This window comes from Petaurus breviceps, unplaced genomic scaffold (assembly GCF_028583685.1).
Source record: "Petaurus breviceps papuanus isolate PSGF00001 unplaced genomic scaffold, PetGlider_PUasm1.0 91133, whole genome shotgun sequence".
NCBI lineage: Eukaryota > Metazoa > Chordata > Mammalia > Diprotodontia > Petauridae > Petaurus > Petaurus breviceps.
In genome coordinates this window covers 87,073,154-87,097,259 of record NW_027187419.1, presented here as the reverse complement: position 1 = coordinate 87,097,259, position 24,106 = coordinate 87,073,154, and the positions used below count along the sequence as shown (strand labels likewise).

The window sequence follows — 24,106 nt, the reverse complement described above, 5'->3', positions numbered from 1 at the left end:
GTTACTTTCTTTCCATATATGCTATATACAGTACATATATATGTGTGTGTGTGTGTGTGTATGTATATGCAACAGTTACTCTCTTTCCATTATATATCTACATATATATACATACACACATATATTTCTATATAGTTGTTTGCATGTTGTCTTCTTCCATTAGATTTTAAATTCCTTAAAGGCAGGGACTTTTTGTCTTTGTATCCCTTGCTCATAGCATAGAAGGGGGTCAGCCAGCTTTACCCACTACCAACTGACTGCCACTCATGGGACAGAGAAGCCAAACTCACTGAAGCTTCAAGACATCTGGGGAGAGACAGCACTGGGAAGCTCAGGCCACCTCCAAAACTTTGACCACCTGCTCTTCTCACACCCCAAGAGAGAAAGCCCAGGATCATAAACCTAAGATTCTTGGGAATGGCAATGTTTCCAAATAAGTGCCTTCAGTTATCATCCTTAGGTAAATATAGGTAAAGAAGAAATAAAATTATAGTTTCTTTCAGATGACATAATGGTATACTTAAAGAACTTAAAAAGAGTCGATTAAAAAACAAGTAGAACAATTAATAATTTCAGCAAACTTGCAGGATATAAAATTAATCCATATTAATCCACCAACATTTATAAATAGTACCAATAAAACCCAGCAAGAAGAAACATAAAAGAGAAATTTCATTAAAAATTACTACAGAATGCTAAAATATTTCAGTCTATTTTCCAAGAGACACAGAAATATATATATATATATATATATATATATATATATATAAATATATATAACTTTCCAGAAATAGGCAGACATAATCAGAAAACTATTAACTGTTTATATACTCAGGCTAATATAATAAAATGACAATACTATTTATTTATTCAATACCATACCAAACTACCAAAGGAGTGCTTCATAGAAAAAATAGTAACGAAATTCATATAGAGGAAAAAAATGACCAGGAATCTCAAAAAAGTGACCAGAATAATGAAAAGAAATAGGAACAAATGGGGCCCAAGTGCCAGATCTCAGACTAGATTACAAAGTTATAATTATAAAAAACCATGTATTTGATATTGGTTAAAAAATAGATTTATCAGTGTAACAAACTAGGTACTCAACATACAGAAGCAAATGTATCTAGTAGTATAGTGTAGTATTTGATAAAAACAAAGACTGCAGTTACTGGGATAAGGACTTGTTATTTGTTAAAAAAAAAACAGCTGGAAAAGATAAATAAGGAATTAGTCAAATTTACAAGAAAATGGGCTATTTATCCAACTGATAAATGGTCTAAGGACAAGAACAGATAGTTCTCTAGGAAGAAATCCAGGCTATCTATAGCCATATGAAAAGATGTTCCAAATTACTACTAATTAGAAAAATGCAAATTAACAATTCTGAAATTCCACCTCACACTCAAAGAGGAAAAAAGAATGACAAAATAAGGAAAATTGTAAATGTTGGAGAGGCTATGGGAAAATAGGCACATTGATACACTGTTGGTGGACCTAAGAACAGACCTTATCCATATGGAAAGCAATTTGGAATTAGATACAAAAAAGTTACTAAACTATGTGGCCTTTAAACCAGTTATACCACAGTTAATCCTACATCAAAAAAGAGATTAAAGAAAGAGGAAAAGGGGTAGGTAGCTGGGTGGATGTGTGTAGCTCAGGGTAGCTAAGTAGTACAGTGGATAGATCACCCAGCATGGAATCAAGAAGATCTTCTGAGTTCAAATATGGCCTCAGACACTTACTAGCTGTGTAAACCTGAACAAATCACTTAACCCTATTTGTCTGTTTCTTTATCTGTAGAATGAGCTGGAGAAGGAAATGTCAAACTACTCCAGTATCTTTGCCAAGAAAACCCCAAATGGGATCATGAAGAGTCAGACACAACTGAACCACAACATATATACAATGTGGTTTTTTCTGTGGTGGCAGGGAAAAAGAAAAGGAGCTTAGAAGATGCCCAACAACTGCCTAAATAAGTTGTGGTTATATGAATATGATGGAATACTTTTGTGCTGTAAGAAATGATTAAAAAGATGATTTCAGAAAGAAGTGAAAAGATTTAAATGAAGTGCTACAGAGTGAAGTGAGCAGAATCAGAAGAATAATTTATACTATAACAATATTATAAAATGAACAATTTTGAGGATTTTCATAAACTACTTAAGAATGAAATAAGCAGAACCAGGTCAAGAGCTATGATCAATAGAATGACCATTCATGATTACAGTGGACCACTGATGAAACATGTCATCTTTATTTATAGAGATGTAACAGATTTAGGGTGCAGGATGAGACATATATGTTTTCATAAACTGTCACTGTATGAACTGTTACAATAAATTGTTTTTCTTTTCTAGGAGAGGGAGAAAATATATTTCTGCTAATTTTTTTTAAATAGGTCTATGTGTGGGGGTGATACAGATATGAAATGTCAGATGAGGTCACTATCTTTAGTTTTACTTAACTGTTTATAAAGTTACAAAAAGACTTCTCAAGAAGTGAGAGTAATCTGAAATGCATGTAATATAAAAACAAAAGACATCAACTAGGGGGGAAAAGAGGAAGGTGTAGAGTAGGGTTGCCAGGCTGCATCTGTGGAGATATTGCTGAAGACTTTGGCACTGTCAAATGGTTCAGCATTAGAAACTGAAATGATTTTATCAGTAGAAATGACATTAAGAAGGCATTACCATCTGCTTTGCCACTGCACCTAAGGATCATGGGACTTTTCTATCTGACTGCTGAATCTTCTATATGTTATTTACCCATTAGACTGTGAGCTCCTTGAAAGGAAGTCATGTTACCTTTCTTTCTCCCCAAAATTTAACATAGTGTTTTGCACATGGTAAATGCTAAATAAATGTTTCATTTTTTCATAGTACCTGATACATAGTAAGTGATTAATAAATGCCTATTGATTTACCACTACATCATACTGTTCCCAAAACCTATTTCCCTCTTTATAGATCTTCCTAAACCAAATAGCTTCACCACTTATCCTAGTGCCCATTGAGGGCACTCTGGATATATGACACACTGGAAATATGATTACTACTTTCTGTAGAACTGATGGGGTGCTTGGGATCTATGTCTGTAATATCAGTTTGTAAGTAAAATCACAATTCTGCCCCCAGCCTCAGAGCATTAACTCTGCTCCTTCCCCCTGCCAGCACTCTGCCCAGCAACAACTCATGAACTGTTTATTTCTGCTTGGAACAACAACAAGCTACACCTATGAACTAAACCATCTATAAACATTTTAGCTTAGGCAGATGTTAGTAAACATTAGTAAAGTGTCCAGCTGGACCCATGAATCCTTTAAGGCCCTATCTATAGGTTAACTTCTTAGCCAATTATCCACATACTGAGTCTCCGTTAGCCTTGGTTCCCAACATCCATCTTGTTAAACATGACACTGATGGGTGGCTGACTAGGCACTTCTCAGTCAGCCCTGACTGCTAGCTGACAGTGACATTTCAGGCCCCAAACCACACCTCCAGGTACCCCCCCTTGGGCCATTTCCCAGTGATTTATGGGCAATACGTCTGTGAAGTTGACATTAAAAGTGCATGTTCCTTTAAGCACTGACTACTCCTTAACTCCTCCCTAATCCCACCCTTACTCACCTAGTTAGCATAACTGACATCTGATTAATTGCCTAGACCCCTTAAAAACTATCCCTATGTCATCTTTAAGTTTGCAGGTTCTCTAAGAACTCTTGCAAGCTGTACATCCTAACAATAAACTTGCAGGTCCCTTAAGGACCCTTGCCTGCTGTAAAGTGTAACAATAAACTTTTACAATTCTGATTCCAAGTCTGCTTGGGTCTACTGAATTCTTTTCCAGACTGAATCGAAGGCATTCTGGTCTTTGATAAGGATCAGAGTTCCTGTATAACCTACTGCCATCCCCCATCAGAACTAAGCATACAAAATCAAATATATGTCATCACCTCAACTTTTACCAAGAAACACTTCCTTTATGAGAAGCAATTAAGTCAAATTTGCCCCAGTTCTGGGGGAAGAACTAGATTTCTTTTATAACTAACACTCTTTACAACCACCTTCAAAAAGGTATCTATTCAAAAAGTATCTATGCAGATAGAGAAAATACTGAATTGAGTCAATAGAAACAAACAATCCAGATAATAAGAGACAACTCACTTTCATTTAGTACTTTAACAAAGGACTTTCTTCACAATAGCCCTGTGAAGAAAGTGGCATCTCAGTTTCCTCATTTATAAAATAAGTAACTTCTAAGGTCCCTTCCAGTTCTGAATCCTGAAAGTCTAAGTTAGAAAACAAAAGCAGAAATAAAAGTCATTCTCAATAAACCCATATACAAGTAGTCAGAATGGGAACAAGTGAGAGCTATTATATGTCAAGTTTAGTTAATATAGTTTTTAGTACACATCCATCTTTACAGTCAGTTTTGGTTAATGCATATGATGAAAAAGTAAAAAACAAAATAAAAATAGGCTGTCAGGTATTTATCTTTTATAAAAGCACTGCCATTCAGTCATGTCAGCAAAAGCATATGCATTATATTACTAAACCATAAAGAAAACTATCCAAATGGTCTGCTTAGCCAATAGCCAACTTCTTTTAGCTAATACTCAGTCAGATGAATAATAGCTGTTCACTTTCTATAATGAATACTACCCTCTGACTTCATTCTGATAAACTCTACAGTTCATTGGAGATGTCAATTGCTGAGTTACATTGCTTCAGGTGATCATTTTCAAAGTGAGCAAAAACTTCTAGATTAATCATTTGTGAAAGTCAAAAATAAGTTTTCTCACAAACTTTTCCTCTTCCCAAGCAAGATATGTTTCCCTCCAATAAAAAACCCAAAGTACAATGGGTTCTAATGTGAGTTCCTTGAGGGTAGGGGCTGTTTGTATTCCCAACTCTCAGCACAGAGACTGGCACATAGTAATTGATTCTAAGCTTCTATTATGTGCTGAAGGGGAGGGGATATGGAGGCAAAAAAAGCAAACAATCCCTATCCTCAAGGAGTTTTCATTCTCTTGAATGAAAAAAAATTGTTCTGGTTGTGTGTGTGTATGTGTTTTTTTTTTCAGTTCCCCAGTCCTAAACTGGTGTTTCAGAATAATGTCGAGATTTCAGTGCCATGGTAGATATGAGATGATGCATTACCTTTATAGGGTGTTTTCTCTACCATACATTTTGAAAATCTACTATGGTAATTTACTGCTATGGTGGAAAGTCTTAGCAATGTTCTTTACGATAAAATTTCCCTTTGTAATACTATGAAGCAAGTGACAAAAGAATGAAACTGATGCTTCTACCAGGAGTTTCATTCTTGGTTTCTTTTGGGTCATACTAGAGAGGAACAATTCTTGGCAGAAGTTATACCCTTATAAAGTTTGAAAGAAGAAAAAAAAGACTATTTAGCCAAGAATCATCATCTTTCTCAATAAGATATTCAAAGTCCTTTTCCTGCCATCCTCTAGAGGAATGAAAATGACCCAGACCCATCACATTTTTCTTCCGGTTAGTTTACTACTGCTGTACCATGGGAATCATTTCCTCATTAATTTGGGTTTACTCAAGAGAAATTCATGTCATTTTTATAAATTATAAATTGGTCATGTTTTTGATAAATAATTTTTCTGCATCTTAATGAGAATTCTTTCTTGTCATTTCTCCCTTGAAATCTCTGATCCCTGTGCTGAGAAAGAGAACCATCTTATTCTTCCTCATCGTAAATTTTGTTTGGCACTTATTACACCTCCTTCCTTACATGTGACATGCTGTCAAAAGCTTCTCCTATGAGATAAAGGAAACTTTTAAGTAGCAATGTTTTTGTACTTTTTGGTAATTAAAATATGCCATTAGGGGAGCAGTTAATTTTTCTTCAGCTTAATTATATTCACAGATTTCTTTAACCCTTGGTTAGTACTGCTTTTACTGTTAAATTCTAGGTTAATAGTGAATTTTACAGATCCAGCTAGCAATATTAATGCTGATCTATCAGGATTCTGGGTTTCATTTTCAGAATTTGTCAGAATTCACTGATTCAACCTTTCATGAGTTTCTCTTTACCATATAAGTTGTGGTGACACCTCACAAGACCTATATAAAAGCCAAGGAAAGGCAATACAGTAGCAAGTATATTCACAATATTTTAAAACCTATTAAGATTTAAAGTATATTAACTGCTGAGGGTTGGCATGGTGTACTGGACAAAGAGCTGGCCTAGGAGCCAGGAACCTGTGTTAAAGTCCCAATTCTGACAAATACTGGCTTTGTGAACATCTACCAATTAACTTCTCCTGAGCTCTAGGCCAATGGATTAAAACTCAAATAGAAATGGGGGCCACTAATACAGTACATAAAGATCTCTGTGGGATGAATATATTAACTTAAAAAACTACATACTAACATTATCTATGTTATATTGTATTGCTATTTATTTTGTTAAATATTTCCCAGATACATTTTAATCTGGTTCCTTCAATGTGACTGGTGGTCCACATGTCTGACACCTCTGCTCCAGGCAACTCTATAAGACTAAGTTGTCTTGAAGGTGCCAACCTGCAGTGGTGGAGAGCATTTCTTCATCAGGGAGCTTCCTATATCAATGAAATCACAGGTCCATCTCCAACCCCTAAGTGTTCCACAGAATACCTAGAAACTTGTGTGCTCATATCTGAAATCTCCTGTAACAGCAATTTCTTTAACTACAAAATCCTATTTAATATTAAGTGATGATGGGAGAAATAAGGATTTATATAGTGCCTGCTATGTGTCAGGTACTGTGCTAAGTAAGCACTTTTTACAACACTGTCTCATTTAATCCTCACAATAACTGAGGCAGGCTCTCTTAAATGAAATCCGATGCTAAATTGGTAAACCACATCCTTATTTCAACAATACTCCTCTTTTCCTATGCCTCCACCATCACTAGAGGAAGGCAGGAGAAGTAAAAAATGATAGGCCTCATTACTCCCATCAATCATCCTTATGCCCATTGCCCAGGTGGAGAAACTAACAAAGAAGTTAGGAGAGTTACTTGCTTAAAGTTTAATTGGAAAACCCTTTCTCTCCCCTGCAGTGTGATAGTGTGTGTGAGAGGCACTGTGATTGTGAGATAATGCATGTACTCGAGTGTGTGAAAGAGAGCACACGACAGTGAGATGCGAGAATGCATGTGAAATGGTGAGAGTTAGTGTGTACGTGACAGAAAAGTGTTAAATACAGTATGCGAGTGTACTGTGAGGACGTGAGTGTTGAGAATGTGGGTGACTGTGTGACAGAGCACATGATAGTTGAGTGAGTGTGTAAGATCGTGAGTGTGAAAATCGGAAACCAAGGGTTACTGTATTGGGAATGTGAGTGTGTAGTGTTTGTGCAAGAATGTATGGGAGCAAGTCTGAGCATGAAAGTGTTCATGAGGCACTGAGTGCGAGTGTGAATTACAGAGGGGTGGGGTGTTTGGGGGCGCGCGTGCGCAGCACTCGACTCCTCCCCCGGGAGCCCGGGCGGCCGCACGGACTAGGGCACAAACTCCAGGTTCCTCTCGGGCACCGCCCCAGCCCGCCGCTCCCCCTTTCTCGCCCCCCCTCGGTCCTCCGCCTTTACCTCCCACCCCCACCCCCCCACAGGCTCGGACCCCCGGCACCGCCGCAGGGAGGGCCGGACCGGCCACTCGGGGAGGCATGCAGCTCGTTACTCACAGTTCAGGAATTCAGAGCCCCAACTTTATCAGCTTGGCAGCACCCAAAGCAGGGACTCTAACCGGAAGTTGCTTTCGGTTCCAGTTCAGAGGGCAGCTCCTGCGCGCGGAATCATTAACCCCTTGTGAGCCCTTCTTTCCTCTCCACGAGGAGCCAAGAAAAACGACTACTAACCCAGCCCTTCTGCTGACACAGGCAAGACTGCGGCCAAGCCGGAGCCAAAAGGTTACCAGGACTCGAGGGACTCTAGAGAGTCCAGTCCCCTTGTTTTATGGAGAAGGAAACTGAGGTCCAGCGGGGACCTTTCTTATAGTGCTTTGCCTGAAGTCACACTCTAGAATCGAGGTGGGATTCTAACTGGGGTCCTTTAGCATTCTTAAAATCCTCTGTAGATTTGTTGAAAAACATCCGAGGTCAGCGCATTTTGACATTACTTGGTATCTAATCATTTTACAGCCTGTAATACTTTTGATAATAAAACAGCCTTGCCTTTCAGACTGGCTAGAAGAATGGCCTTTACCCTGCGAAGACAGCCGGTCTACTACAGGCAGAAAGTCAGAAGGCATTTGTTAATCGCTGGGTGCCAGGCACTTGTGGATTTGCAAGCCTGACTGGGCAGACCAGCAGTCAAGTAAACATGTACATGCAAAATCTATACAGTGGGAAGGGGAGGAGACTGACTTCATTCTGCTTGCTACCCGATGGTCCTTGGGTGTCTCTAGCTGTAAAAGCCAAGAGGAGGTTGGAAGGAAGACTGGAGCACCAAGGAGAAAGAGGTGTAAATTCTAGTCCTGTTACACCTTCAGAGAGATTACCGAGTGCTCGCTGATTTTTAAAGGGAAATAAATATCCATGACTTGAAAAGTCCCTAACTCTTTTCTGCTTATCCAAATCCTGCTGATTGTTCAGGGCCCAATTCAAATTCCATCTCCTACACAAAATTTTATTGATCCATTCAGCACCCCTCCTTCCCCCACCTTTTCCCAATTCCTATTATATTTGTCTATAGAACCAACAGGAAATTTAAGCTTATAGCTATTTATGTTTAAGTACCTTATCTCTTTAACTAAATGAAGTTGTTGGAAGAGTAAGTGTGGAAAGGAGTGAGAAATTCTACTTTTTCTTCCCTAAATTACACAGCATAGTGTCTTGCATGGTACCCTTAATGTGTATTTGTTAATTGATATCAAACCACTTTAAAAGTATCCTCTCATAGTGGTTTGAAACACATCTTGAACTACAGAGCAGAAGACCATACTGAAAAACACTAGGCAAATGGAATCATTTCACTAGAGGTGTTGTTACATTATGTAAATCTGGAAGATAGGGGGCTATAATCTAGATATTTGTTTCTTAAAAAAATCAATTCTTAAGTACAAAGTATTGTAACCCCCTACTAACTGCCAGGCACTTAAAAAAATTAAACTTTTAAGACTTTTAGAACATTGTACAAACAAAAGGAGAGGCAGCCCTAGACCTCAGAGGGCATATGATGAGGGAAATACAACACAAAAAGGGAGCAGAAAAGTCTGAGGCCTTGGTGGAAGAGGGAGATTCATGGTGGAGAGGTCCTAAGAATCCAGAGCAGAAGTGAGAGAGGACTGAAGGAGGGAATGAGATTGGCTTGGGCCCTTCCTCAAATGGAGGTTCCAGGGAGCAACTGGGATGGAATTTAATGGTGTTATGAAAATCTTTATTTACATATTAGAGCAGAAGCATCAGGGAGAAGGACAGAAATTAGGGTGAGGGGGCTTAGAAAAGAGTCAATTTCATAGTGTTGTCTAGAAATTGTCCAATAAAATGTAGTCCAAGGGGGAGGGGAGCCTCTCCTTGTGAACTTTATTCTATTTAAAAAAAAAAAAATCCTCCTCTGGAGAGAGACATCATATTATGGTGGAAAAGGGGAACTGGAAAACAACATTTGGAGTCAAGGACCTGTGTCATATTCTACTCCTTGTTACTTATCACCTATGTGACGTTGGTTACCCTTTCTGAGCAATTATAAAATGAGAATTAGGCTAGAAAACTTCTAGTGTCTCATATCCCATATCCTGTGACCCTGGATTTCAGAGTAAAATATAAAGTTATATATAAAAGGTTCTGATGACAATGACTTATTCACATTCAGAGGATCATAGAATATTAGAGTTTCAAGAAACCTTAGAGATCCTTAGAAAACCTTAGATCCAAGAAACCTTAGAAACCAGGATTATTGGAGGCAGCTAGGTTATGCAGTAGGGAGAGCAGTGGGTCTGGAGTCAGGGAAGACTTTAGTTCAAATCCAGCCTCAGACACTAGCTGTTTGTCCATGGGCAAATCCTTTGACTCTGTTTGCCTCAGTTTTCTCACTGCAAAATGAGCTGGAGAAAGAAATGGCAAACCACTCCATTTTCTTTGCCAAGAAAACCTCAAACATGTTCATGAATAGTTGGGCACAACTGAACACCAACAGCCAGGATTATCAATGTAGGGTCAATGAACTTTAAAAAAAAAAGCATTTTGATAACTATTTCAATTGAATTGGTTTCTTTTGTATTCTTACATATTTCATTTTGTGCATTACATTATTCTATGATTTATGGAGCTTCACTAGTCTACCAAAGAGATCCATGACATACTAAAAGATTAAGAACCCTTAATCCAGCCTACCTCATTTCATAGATGATTCAACTAAGGCGCAGAGACATCTTATGATTTACCGAGAGTCACAAAGCTGGTTAGTGACAGAGCTAGGACTAGAATCCAGAATTCCTGTTTCCCAGGCTACTCTTTCTGCTGTATCAATTAGAAATTCTTCCAGGCTAACAATTTCTTTTAAAATAAAAGGGCATTAAGAAGGTTAAGCTATTATCCAGGAACAATTTAATAAAAATTAACCTATTTAGAAAATTGAAGAGTCTAAAACTAGGCACCAGACAAAATGAAAGGCTCTCTGTCTCTCTGTCTCTGTCTCTCTGTCTCTCTCTCTTTCTTTCTCTCTCTCTCTCCCCAACCCCTCTCCCTCTCTTTCTCCCCCCCACCTCCCCCGTGTGTGTGTATGTGTGTGTGTGTGTGTGTGTGATGATGATGAGGTGATTTTGGAGTCTGGGGTGGTAGGGGTGGTGTGGGAAATGGAGTGTTAGGTTGGACACTAAAATTGGGAGCTTTGGAAAGTTATGGAGAAAAGCCAAGAGAAAACATATGGGAGACAAATTCATCTACTTTTCATTTTGCCTAGTGGTAGAAATGGTTTTTACACCTCTGAAAATTATCTTGGTGTCACCTTTTATCTCCCTGTTGAAGTAGGGTATATATTAGTTAGGTTAAGAGGCTACCTCATGTTTAAATTAATATAATCATGTTATATTATGAAAAAAAATTTACATGGATCAGTATAACTGGAAATTCTATAACTGGGAGGGTTGGCCTGAAAATTTAGCCTTTCTTTTGTTTACTGAATTTTTGGAGTTTCCTTTCTTCAATTTAAGTGCAGTCCTAAAGTGAATTACTTCCTCCTAGTCAGAGATCTGGGGTCAAATCTTTACTCAACGACTTACAACTTGTGTGACATTCAGCAAGTCCTTTAACCTCCCTGGGTTTCAGTTTCATCAAGTGTAAAATGAGGTTTTTCATTTCCAGAACAATGTTCACTCATATTCTAGTTCTGTTTAACCAGAGCCAAATCCTTACTTGTTGGCACACCAAGGCAAAAAGTCTTATTTAGGCTATGAATCTCCCTCTTTTGCTGTGGAGGTCTGAAGAGGCCCTAAGGAAATGTTTTTGTTTATCTCTTCAGGCTAAAAAGCTCCTGGCCACCTCTTTTCTGGCTGTTTAGTCCTTGGATTAGGTTGACCTCTCTCTGAAGTACCTTCCATTTCAGAGATTGTGATTCTGGTAAGGGAGTTGCCCTGACTCTTTTCTATAACAATTTTTTCCTAATAAAATGGGGATAACCTTACTAGAAGTTGCCTCCCATCTCTGTGTCTTTCAGCTTTGTGTTAGACTTTCAGCTAATTCAGTGCCACCCTGCATACTCACTGATGAAAAGACAATATACATTTTACAACCTTTCCTCCATTTCTTGCCTGGTTATATGAGCGTTGTGTAAGTTTTTTTTTTTATTTGTTACCAAACTTGTTTCCTAAAATAAGGCAAAGCAAATTTAAAGTTACATTAGATTAGACATTATATGTTTTGTACAATTCAACCCATATATATTAAGAACTGTGTGTTTGACACTGCATTAGACTCTGATGATACAAAATTTTTTTTTAAGTTTGTAATCTTAAGGAGTTTATATTCTATTAGCAGAATGTAAATTAATCAATAGATTCCTCATATCTCTATTATTGGGTCACCCTTAGGCAAAGGAAAATTCTTAGGCATCGGTATGCTTCAGTCAGTTCTAACTAGTTTGAGAGAGCTGAAAGCTGGTGTTAATTTTTCAGTGAGCATATATACTTCAGAAATCAGCAAACTGTTACAAAATAGGGCTTGATTCCTTGTTTTGTCCATTAACTGTGGGCCTAAGAAAGTGCAGATTAAATTTAGAATTGTGTTAAGTTTATGGTTCCCTCTTTCCTGCCCCCTTGCAACTGGTTGTTAAACATTTACCAACATACCTCTGCTCTTGGGTAATTGTAGAGTCTTAAGTAATATTGGAGTAATGGAAACAAATTTTTCCCTTCCCCCTTCGTAATGATGTCATATGTTATACAGCGGTTTTAAAAAAATGCCCTATACCTAAAGCTACTCCTCTACACATCTCCAGAAGTCTTTCAAATGTAAATTCTTCTCAATTCAATCAAGTCCTTTAAAAAATGGAGTTCAACCCCTTTATGGGACATTCATACATGGTTTTCCTTACTATGGCCAGAAATTGGGCTTGTAAGGCCATCATCTGGAGTCCAGTCTTTCAAAAGAATTGCATATTTTTTTAAACAGGCTCCCTCAGAAAAAGGTTGTAACAGATAAGAAATCCAACTTTCTCATAATTGATGTTGTAACAGAATCATATAATGAGTTCTTTCTTACCTAAACCAGACATTCTTGACGACCTACATTTAGAAATATATCTAGTTTCCACTGTATAGTCCTACTTAGATCAGTGAGTCAAATTACTCTGTTTTCTGGAGATAACTTCAGACCTGTTAAAACAATACTTGGGCTGATAGTTTTTGGAGAAGGTACTCATTTATAAGACTAATTGATAATTTATTTGGTGATCTCAATGTGAGTTTAGAGGAAAGGAGAAATCAATTCACAGAATGGAAAGAATATGAATGAAGCATTTGTTCTTATAGCCAAATTGTCATGTTTAAAATGCCATTAATAATATCATCTCAAGTGACAATTTTATATCTATTCTCCTGAAAAATTACTTTCACCATTTTTTTGCAAGTGAAATAATGTATTTGAACATTCTATTCATTGTCATTTTAGCTGATATTTTAGCCTAATTTCAGTTTGTTCTTTAAATAGCAGTGACATCAGTTTTTCAGTCTCCTTCATCCTTTCTACCCCATCATCATAAGTGGGACTACTTTGTTCTTTGTTTTTGTTTGGTAATGTTTGTGTAGGCCTTTTGTAGACCTTAATAGCCTACTTTGTTGTTGTTTTTTGAGGAATATCTTTGTGAGTGTATGTGTGTGTGTGTATACATGCCCACATATACATACATATGTATATAGAAAGAGATACATGCTTAAAAGTCAAGATAGAGTAATGCTTTGGTAACTAATTTCCTAAAGTGAAGACTCCTTTTATTATGCAAATGATAATAACTGTTTCCCTAGTTTTTTTGGGTTTTTTTGCTGTTTTTTTCTAAATTCAGATTACCCTCCCTTTTCTAAAAAATAGGACAACTGTCCAAGTATGTAATTTAAAATCCTTCTCATCTTTCACTATTATGGAGTAAAACATTGTAATTTCAAAGCAGCTTATAGGACAGCAGTGAATGTATATTCAGTGAATGCTTCTTTAATAAATCATACACTTGTATACTGCTTATGATTAGCTTTCAAAGCTTCAGGTGAACTTAATGCAGGTAACAGGAAAAACAGGACTCCTGTTAGAATGTCTTGTTTTTCTAAAACTCCTTTGTATCCTTCTCCCCTTTCTTCATTAACCAGCTCTGCCTTCCTGTGATAAACATCAGACTATCCAATTTTATTATGTGCTGCCAGAGCAAGCACACATCATGTTCTCCAAAAGAAGCCTTCTATTCTTTGTTGAGCTGTTATTTTACCAATTTCATCTTTACATTGTCTTCTTCTAGATAACAATAGAGTGTAATTTGTACAATTAATCCGACCCCTGCTAATCTTTCCCAGAAATGTCTGGGGGAAATTTAATCGTATAAGAGAAAGATAAGGAATCATTAATTAAGCCTTTTGGTCATTCATCATCAGCCAAACTATTTTGAGTTCTTAGTAATATGGCACTATATTTAGTACAGTACTAAGTAATAAAATATCAAAACCATTCATGCTTTGAAGCTATATATCACTCAGAAAAGATAATATTAATATCAGTAAGTCTGATAATAATTAGTCTGTTTTAAATATATAGTCACTCATATAAAATAATGAGGGATACTTTTTTAAAAAGGGGTAAATATCTGTCTTATTTTGTTGTACTGTAGCCATGTCTTCAAACACTAGGTGGCTTACATCTGATGCTTCATTTGTTTCTTGATCTACCAACTTGTCCCAGCATTACTTCCACGGTTCTAGTACAATCTATAGCATTAACATTTGATTATGAAGATAAAAAAGGTGAGCTTTACCAGAATTAGGCTAGTGTACTACAATGAAGTAAATTAAAATAATCTAAGACAAGAACTAAAAAGAGTTTAGCTGACTGTAGTGTTAAAGTAAGATTGACAAGCATATGTTTCTCATAAAATGGAAAATACCAAACCCAAGCCCACAATAAAATGGCAATTTTGCTATCAGTTTAGAATTAATCCATCAAATTTCAGCAAAAAAGAAAAACTGCAACCATATTTAGTTTATTATCCCAAGAAGAAACAGCAACCTAACCAACTAAGGTGCAGATCTTATGTGTATTTGGTCTTTTGTCCTGCAATATTTTATAATAAATTTTAATACTAGAAAAGGCCTACATTCCAAAGTTGAGCTAAAGAGAAATACTGTTAAATAGGACCATCAATTCTCGTGGTTTTACTCACTGGAAAGCTAGAAAGAACAATTTTTAAAAATAATAGCATCTCTTTATTTTCATTTCTTTTTAAATTCCTTACACTAACCAAATTTCCTTTGATGGCAAAGGAATCTCTCAGAAATTAAGTGATTGTAGGTTTAGGCCATACATTATGCTTTTAACACCAGCTAGAGAGTAGTTAAAACAGATATACTGTAATTTAATTTTATAGATTAATTTAGTAATCGACAATCAACAGGCACAACAGTTTTTAATTACCTTATTAGAAACCTCTTGATTACTTCTGAGTCATAGATTATTCTTCTTTAAATATTTAGGCAATTATGTAGTCTGAAAGCTTTGTCACCAGGTTTTCGAAATGCAGCCCACAATGAAACTGTCCTCAGTCTAACAAGTATCTTATCTGGGAACTTCCACTGAGAAATCCCCTATCTTGAAGACTTCCTTATTTGCAGCTACTAACAGCCAATCCCTGCAAAATATTGAAATGAACAAAGTCTACCAGAAGATATTTTGCAAACCACTCTGCCTGTAGTTCTAGCTGACTTCCTTCTTCAATTCAAAAGACATTTATCATGAATAAAGCTTGTTCTTGTACAATGACATTTCACAAAATTTCAAAAAAAGTTGCAAATCAGGTTTTTTTTATAGATAAAACACCATTTTTAATCAGTTCTAAGCCATTATTTCCAGAAATAATTAGAGAAGTAGTGAATTCAGCATGCAAGGCAGGGCAGAAAGTAGTTAGCAAAGATTCAAATATTAGCAAAAATTGCCTTGGACTTTTGTTTCTCCATCCTTGATATGAATAGTATGTCTAGAAGGAACCTAGTAAAAATTTCCCAAGAGGCTTTAAAAGCTTAGTTTGTCTCTCTTCTGGCATCAAGATGCCTGCCAACCCAGAGAATAAACTTTCCTATTAGTACTGCATTTGGGACTTTGTTTTGACACTGATGTCTCTGAATGGGGAGTAGGCTGACTTTGCCTTACTCTTGTCCTACTGGCACCCACCTTAAGAATGACTATTTGATTTATTACCAGTTTCAGAGAATCTGGGCTATTCCTTTGAAGAACTACCCAAATGAGCTTTCTGATGTCAATATTCTCTTCACTGATGCAGATAACTGTGCGTCTTGTTCACCTCTTGCTCATATTTTCCATGAGTTTGCCACAGGGGGTCTACCCAATATGCCTTCCTTGCTTTCTACTGACATTAAGAAAACCCCAGTGCAGCATAGAAGTTTCCTCCTGGCTACTTCTCTTATCTCACAGACCAGCTCATCTTCATTTTCAATTATAGATTCCTTTGTTGGCATCCTTTACTCTAGTTCTTTGTAGTTTGTGTTACAGCCTACCCACAAGTAGCATGCACTTCCCCACTGTTCTCTGAGTAGTTAGTTATTCTTCAGAGACAGTAGGGGTCCATGTCTCATGAACATACAACAATACCAGTGGAATGTTGCTATTTACAGATAGACCACTGTTTCTGGAAAAGTTTGGGGTCATTTACAGGATATCCCAAATGTCTTAGTGTAGTTTTAAGATATCACATCTTTAAACTACATTTAAACTTTTGGACATACTTTACATGTATACATGAAGATGAGTATAAAGACATACATGTACTGAGCCTGCTTATAGTTGCTCAGCTAGAGCTGAATGTTAGATTTTCAGTGTGAATACATACATCTTAGAAATCAGTAAACACTGCAAATCAGGTCTTGACTTGCTGATTGTCTAGACTTAAAGTGACAGTTGAAAATGTTAATAATACAGATTAAGCTTTAAAGAGCATTAGGGTACCCCTCCCTTTGTATACATAAGATTCCTCTGGAGGGGTTAGGGTTCAAACCTAAAGTCCAAAGATATTGAGGCACTTTTGTAGCGAATATAGGTGACAAGGGATTATCTCACAGTTCCTGTTTACTGAGAATCCTTTTTTTTTTGCTTTTTTTTTTTTGGAGGGCAATTGGGGTTAAGTGATTTGCCCAAGGTCACATGGCTAGTTTTTGTGTTAAGTGTCTGAGGCAGATTTGAACTCAGGTCCTCCTGACTCCAAGGCTAGTGCTCTATTCACTTTGCCACCTAGCTGCCCCCCCCCCCCTTTTCTTTCTTTGTAGAGGGACTCCCTTGTGTAGCTCTCTGCTGGGCTCTGAGGCACAGTGCCTTTCTAGAGTCCATAACTGACACTTTTCTCCATCACAATGGAGCACAATTCTTGAAGTTGTCACTGTATTCTGGTGACTAGGTCTTTCCATATTCTTCGGTAGGTGCTTCCTCGGTAAATAGCCTAATATTGCTCTGATGGAGTCTTCTGCTGACTCTGACTAGAACCTCTGATAGAACCACTGGATGGAACCTTAGGATCCCTAGAGCTTAGAAGGTTGCTGCCTGGATAATTTAATCTTGGGATAGTCATTTGCAAAAGTTTGAGTAGAATAAACTAAAGAAACAGAAGTTCCATATGCTCATGGACACATAGTAGTTAGGTGGGAGGTATGACAGCCACCTTCTCTCTTCCCAGCCCCCAACCTGGAAACTCTTGTCACAAGGAAACAAGGAAACCTGAGAGATTATCAGGTTATTCCTTCTGTATGAGAAATCAATTCCAACTCAGCACCTCCTGAGTCATCCATCTCTCTAACTCCTCAGCTAATTAGAATACTTTTTATCATCACACAGTACTGGCTTCATAGTTACACATGACTGGAAATAGATTCTCCCCAACTTTATGCATGGTTGCTTATGCTGGAACTAAGGGAAATATCTGCACATGCCCTAAGGATTGAATCTATGCAGAGAATATCTGCACATGCTTCAGGGACTGTGCTCTCATTGCTAGTCTTCCTATTACATATACAAATTTATAATTTTCCATTCGAATGTAGGATGCCTATATGTAGGGATTTTCTTCTTTGTATGCCAGTATCAAGCACAATAGCTTTCACACCATGCTTGTTGACTGATTCTGGGGGCCCTGTTGCCTTTTCTGGAGAATATATACACATACATACACACACATTGATAGATATGTATGTATAGATAGATGTGCTAGATAGATTCTATAGATTGTTCTTCTAATTACATATCATAATATAAACATTAGGTATGCATTCATCATTTGTTTTTTCCTATGACTGGTTAGATCAACCTTTTTCAGGTGATTATATATGTCTTCCAGGAAATTCTGCATTATTCCAGGGCTTAAAGCAAGCAGCACAATCATCTGCAAACAGGAGCATCTAAGGCCCTCTTCATTTTAGACTATGTGCTACATCTCCTCTGTTAAGCCTTTGGTAAACATTTGGCTTCATCATTTATGTCTTGCCTGATAGTAATGATTGGTGATGTATGGATTTGAGATAATTTATCAGAAAAGAATCAGCAAGGCATCATTTTGCTTTACCAGATTGAATGTTTCTTTATTATCAACTGAAAATAAGAACAGTGAGATTTTGTATTCTCTATGTCTTTTGGTCTGTTGTGTGATGATGAACATGGGGTCTGCTGTAGAATGTTGCTTATGAAAGTCTGCCTATTGCAAGATAACACCCTCACTGAAGATGTCTTCAATGAAAGTGTAGGTTATTTTCATTAAATATTATATGTAAGTGGGAAAGTAGGTATATGGGTTGGTAGTTATTAATGTCCTTGTATTTGCCTTTTTTGGTATCAATAAGGTCTTAGATTTTTTCTATATACCTTTGGTATCATATCTCAGTCAGTCCACAAGCATTTAGGAAGTATGGGGAAAAAGAAAGGAACGAAACAAGGAAACAAGCATTTATTAAGCCTCTTATCTGGCAGGCACTGTGCTAAATGCTTTACAAATATTATCTTATTTCATCTTCACAGCAACCCTAGGAAGTTGTTGTTGTTCAGACATTTTTCAGTGTTGTCCGACTCTGTGACCCCATTTGGGATTTTCTTGGTAAAGATACTGGAGTGGTTTTCTATTTATGTCTCCAGATCATTTTACAGATGAGGAAACTGAGGCAAACGGGGTTAAGTGACTTGCTCAGGTTGCACAGCTAGTAAGTGTGTGAGACTGATTTGAACTCAGTTCTTCCTGACTTAAGGCCTAGTACTTTGTCCACTGCATCACTAAACTGCTTTTTGCTGTGTGCCACACCCAGTGTACTAACCCCTAGAATACAAAAACAAGGAAAACCCTCAAGGAGCTTACATTCTAATAGGGGAAGACAATACAATAAAAGGAAACTGAAGATGAAGGGGGTTTGACTCCAACCATCAGGGAATAGTAGAGATAGCCAGGAGTATAACTCAGGGAGGAAGAAATGACTGTCCTGGGAGCCTGTAATGGGAATGGGAATTGGGAGATCTTTCTTGCTTTGAAGATCTTCCCTGACCCCCAACAGGCCGAATGTAATCACATGGAATATGTGGTGGGAGGAGTTTGCTGAAGGATGGAGAAGAGCCCATAGGAAGCTGGGAGTTGAAGCAATTAGAGCTGGAGGGAGGAGAGGACCAGTCAAGGAGTCAGCTAGGCTGTGTTTGTTTGTGAGAAGGCTAAAGGATGGTGTGGCTCCTTGCTGTGTTATGGTTTATTAACTTCTTTGTTGCTATGACAGATTAGTTTTCCTGGTGTTGGGATTTGGCTTTCTGATGTCTGAATAAATGTTTTACTTCTGTCTTCTATATGGAGAGACTGATATATTTTGCAATTCAGAACTGGGCCAGTATATTCATAGTGACCATCAGTGCTGTGAATATTGTATTGGTGCTACAGAGCTTTCCTTAAACAGAGCTTTTCAGAGAGGTCATGCATTCTGAAGTAGTGGCCTTTGAGGAGGAAGAGAAGAGGTTGCCTCCAATATGTGGATTCCAGGGTTTGAGAGAGCTTCTAGGAAGAGGAAGATTCTGGGGCATGATGAAGAATGTCCAGAAATCAGCCTGGAGAATTGGTGAATTGATACATGTGAATTGTAAATATGTATACGTTGTGAACTGATCCCTCAATTCCTTCACAATTGTGTTGCATCCAACATGGATTCCCTATAGCAAAATTTATCTCATTTTGATTTCCATTGTAGTTAGTGTTATTTTTGCCTCCCCTTTAAATGCATAAGGAGTATGATATATTACAGTTTCAATTTGGTCATACAGGCCTTTTCTATGTTACTCTCACATGATACTCCATCTCTCATCTCCATTCCTTTGCACTGGCTGTCCTACATGCCTAGAATGCGCTCCTTCTTTCCTGATACCTGAGTCCCTCTCTTCCTTTAAGATGCAGCTTAAGTAGTATCTTTTGCTTGAAGCCATTTGAGTTCCCCAACTGCTATGCCCTCTCTCTCAAACCGTATTTCATCTAGTTAGTCTACATTTGTACTTGTTTACTTTGTATTTATGCCGTGTATATTTATATATATACTTGTCTCCTCCATTAGAATGTAAGCTTCTTTTGAGTAGGGATTGTTTCCTTCATTATACTTATATTCCCTGTACCTTTCACATAGTAGGTACTTATAAATGCTTGTTAATGGCTTTCCTGTCCCTGACGGTAAATAAAGCTTATAAAAATCTTTGCATTTTTGTTTGTTGTCCGTTATCTATTCTCATCCTTATATGAACTCAGGGTGACTGCTTTTTTGAGTCTCTTGCTAAATTTGTTTATACTGGTTTTCCTTTTCACTGATTCTCTTTTTGATGAGGCAACATCAGTCATAAACTTCCATAATACTCCCCCTAAGAATTAATAAACAACTTTATTTTGCTGCCCTATTTTTCCGCTTGGCAAGTGAGTTAAATGTTTGCCAGCTGAGATCTGGCTTTTTTAATTTTTTGTAATAGATTTGCATTTAGTTAAACTTTTGTATGGAACTCTTAGTCTATTTCTATGTCCCTTATCTTCAGTATATCATTTTCATTGTAATTTGTTTAAATGAGTTAGGATGGAGTTGTTTTACTTTTATCTCATATATTTTTCTTATTTCTATTCTTCTAGCTTTGAATTGTGGGTTTGGCAGTTTGACCTCAATTGAACTTATTAAGAATAAAGAATGGTTTCTAATACCTTTAGCCTATGTCTTGGGAAGTATTGTTTTAACTCTAGAGAAACTGCAATAGGTTATTAGGATAGATGAATAAATATGCTAATATCCTAGAAAAATATATTTTGAAATTTTGCAAGTGACTTTAGAGAAACACATTTTAAAATCAGGTGAAAAGTATATATGTATATGCAAGTATACATATATACATATACACATACACATGTACACAAAATACATATACATACATATATGCAGATATATTTATTTATTTTTATAGACTCATAGATCTAGAAAGAACCTTAGACATTATCCACTCTGGCCTTCTAATTTCTGAGGTTTAAAGAGATAAAGTGACTTGGCTACAGTCATATAGTTAACAAAACAATGATTAGAGCCTAGGATCCTCAATTCCTACCAAAATAATATTCTTTCAAACTTTTAAGTTCTACATGAATGTGAGTTACTATTACCAAATACAGCCAATGTTCCTTCTACTATATATATACACTATATAAGACTAAACTGTTACTACTTTGTGACTTTGCCAATTACAAAATGAAATAGTGCATGAAACATAGAAAATGCTAAATTAATCTGCAGTAGGATATATATTATTTTTTTTACCTGAAATACAGTGAACCATGTCTTGTTTTAGGCCTCCGTCTGGACTGCTAATTTTACTTCTCATGAAAAATTAGGGCACAAAACTTATGATTTTTCTTTATGGTATAGAAAATAAAGCAATCAGTAAAACAAAATTTTCCCCAACAAAGTAGGAAAGAAATTATTTTTTTGTTTGAGCCTATATATTTTACAGAAGTGAGGTTGTTTGTGTTTTTTAAATCTCATTAGGTTCAAGGGAATGAAATGAATCTTATTCTTTCTAATATTCTCTAAGAAGAAAGTTATTAGGGGCAGTTAGGTGGTGAAGTGAATAGAGTACTGGCACTGGAGTCAGGAGAACTTGAGTTCAAATGTCGCCTCAGACACTTAATGCTTACTAGCTGTGTGACCTTAGGCAAGTCACTTAACCCCAGTTGCCCTGCCTTGCCCCCTCCAAAAAGACAAAAAAAAAAGTCATTGGTTATCAGCATAGACAATGATTTTAATATTATACATAACCATTTTCACACATTAGTTTAGCCTTGTAGATGGGCTTCAAAAATGATTAGGTTTCTACTTCCTTTGCTCCTTACTCTTTTCCTTATATAGTTACATTAAGAAAGTGGTAAACCATCTTTTTTTCCACAAATACAGTTTGTTTGAAGCTGCCCCTGTAGTGCCTGAGACATTCTTTGAGTTAATGACCACATAATTTTTAAGGGCCATTGACTGGGAATGGGAGGGGATAGGGAAGAAGTCTCCTTTGACTATTTTTTCTTGAAGGGCCAAGAATTTAAACTTATAGCATTGCTTATGGCTTCCTAGAGGATTTTCTTTTCCATAGCTTCCATCTTGGTTTTTATATCTCCTTCTTCTCTCCCATTAAAAAAATACTGTCTAGAAAGGATTAGTCATTAATAATAGAATATGAATTTAAGTCAAAACATTACCTCTCTCAGAGGTATCATGCATTTTAAATCATATCAGAATGAAACATTTTTTTGTCCCTGTTAAAATAATTTTAGGTATCAGCACAGATAAGTGCATATTTTCAGGATACAGCCTAGTTTTCTTATTCCCTAAAACCACATCACCTAAATTAATGCCAACTTTCTTTGTGAGTTAGGCAGATAACATCAATGACATTATGAGTTTTCCTCCTAAGCCCATGAAAATCAAGTATTATAAAAAATATATATAAAAAAATAAAAATATAGAAACTTTATCAAATTTATTTTAGGCCAGCTGCCTGATTCTCACTTGACCTACTCTGATATCCTTTGGATTCTGATCAAGTGGGTTAATACTTGTTTTCTTAGCTTTATTAATAAAATTTTTCTTAATAACCCTATGTTTGCCCTTAAAGCTACAGATTTTCATTTTTTTGAGGATGGAAGGATAATTTATATTCTTGCTATTAGTTAGATGAGCCTAGATTGAGTTTTCCTTGGCATCTTTCCTGAAAATTACAGATTCTACAAATTCTTTAGAAAATAACACTTCAGATATAAATACCTGAAGTACCAAGACTGTGTATATAAGAGGCTTCTTTGGCTGATTCTTTCTGAGAACAGAAATATCAACTGAACTTTATCTTTTCTAAGGTTTTGGACATATCATCATAGAACCTTGTTCTATTAAAGAAAATAAAATATTCAGACTAGAGTTAAAAGTGTGTGTTGGGTAGAATGTGGGGAATTGAAATTACTCCTCTCTCTAGTTTATCTTTCTTTCCATTTGACTGAACAGTCTTGTTAATTGCCTACTATATGTTAGGCACTAGGAATATAACAACAAGAAAGAAATAGCCTCTGCTCTCAAGGAGCTAATCTTTACAGAGCAATACAAAATAATTTTAACTAACTATGTTAGGAGATTAGAAAAGGTCTTATTAGGAGATGCTACATAAACTGTATGCTTTGACCTCTGTGAAGTGGAAGTGTATATCAGACATGAAGGACCACCTGAGAAAAGACATGGAGTCAGGAAATACAATGTCATCTAGTAGACCAGTTTGACTGGGATGGAAAGAGCAGGAGGGAGTAAGATGAAAATACTGTTGAAAAGTCAGATTGTAAAGGGATTTTAATATCTTTTAAAATATTAGACTAAGGAGTTTGTGTGTTGTCCTAAAGAACTAGAAAACCCACTAAAGATCTTTCTATTGCCAAGATGACATGGTCTGGTCTGTGTTTTATGAGTATCACTTTAGCAGTTGTTTGGAGGAAGGATTGGAGAGGGGAGAGACTGGAGGCAGGAAGATCAATTAGAGGGTAATAGTCCAGGGTAAAAGGTTATGAGGGCCTGAACCAGGGCAATGGCAGTGTTCAAGGGGTGAAAGGAGAAGATAGGCTACATACTATGAGGGTAGGATGGATGTGACTTGGCAACTGATGGAGTATGTGCCATGAGGGAAATGGGAGATTCAAGAACTACTCTTCTTAACAATTTACTACCCCCTCCATTGTAGTGCTTCCCTTACTATATCTTTTCTGGTTATGCCCCACCCTTTGGGTCATATTTTTCCAGGCCCTTTTACTACTTCAGTTGTGGGTGTCAAGGAGATGGGGCCAACTAAAAGAATAATAGCAGTGGAAGGGAGGAAAGAGAG

General features: G+C 36.8%; 1 protein-coding gene across 4 annotated transcripts in view; it reads right to left on the bottom strand.

Moving 5' to 3' along the window:
* Positions 1-15,285, bottom strand: part of TANK (TRAF family member associated NFKB activator) — a 90,329-nt gene extending 75,044 nt beyond the window's left edge. The window contains exons 1-2 of one of the 4 annotated variants that reach the window (XM_069079959.1): positions 7,712-7,791; positions 4,173-4,297 (exon numbers count right to left, since the gene is read on the bottom strand). In XM_069079959.1, coding sequence (XP_068936060.1) covers positions 4,173-4,178 — 6 coding nt within the window. In that variant the 5' untranslated portion in view covers positions 4,179-4,297; positions 7,712-7,791. Of the gene's footprint in view, positions 1-4,172; positions 4,298-7,711; positions 7,811-15,133 lie in introns of those variants that run through there. The other 3 variants (XM_069079961.1, XM_069079960.1, XM_069079957.1) reach the window with 3 other exon arrangements.
* Positions 15,286-24,106: the final 8,821 nt, after the last annotated feature.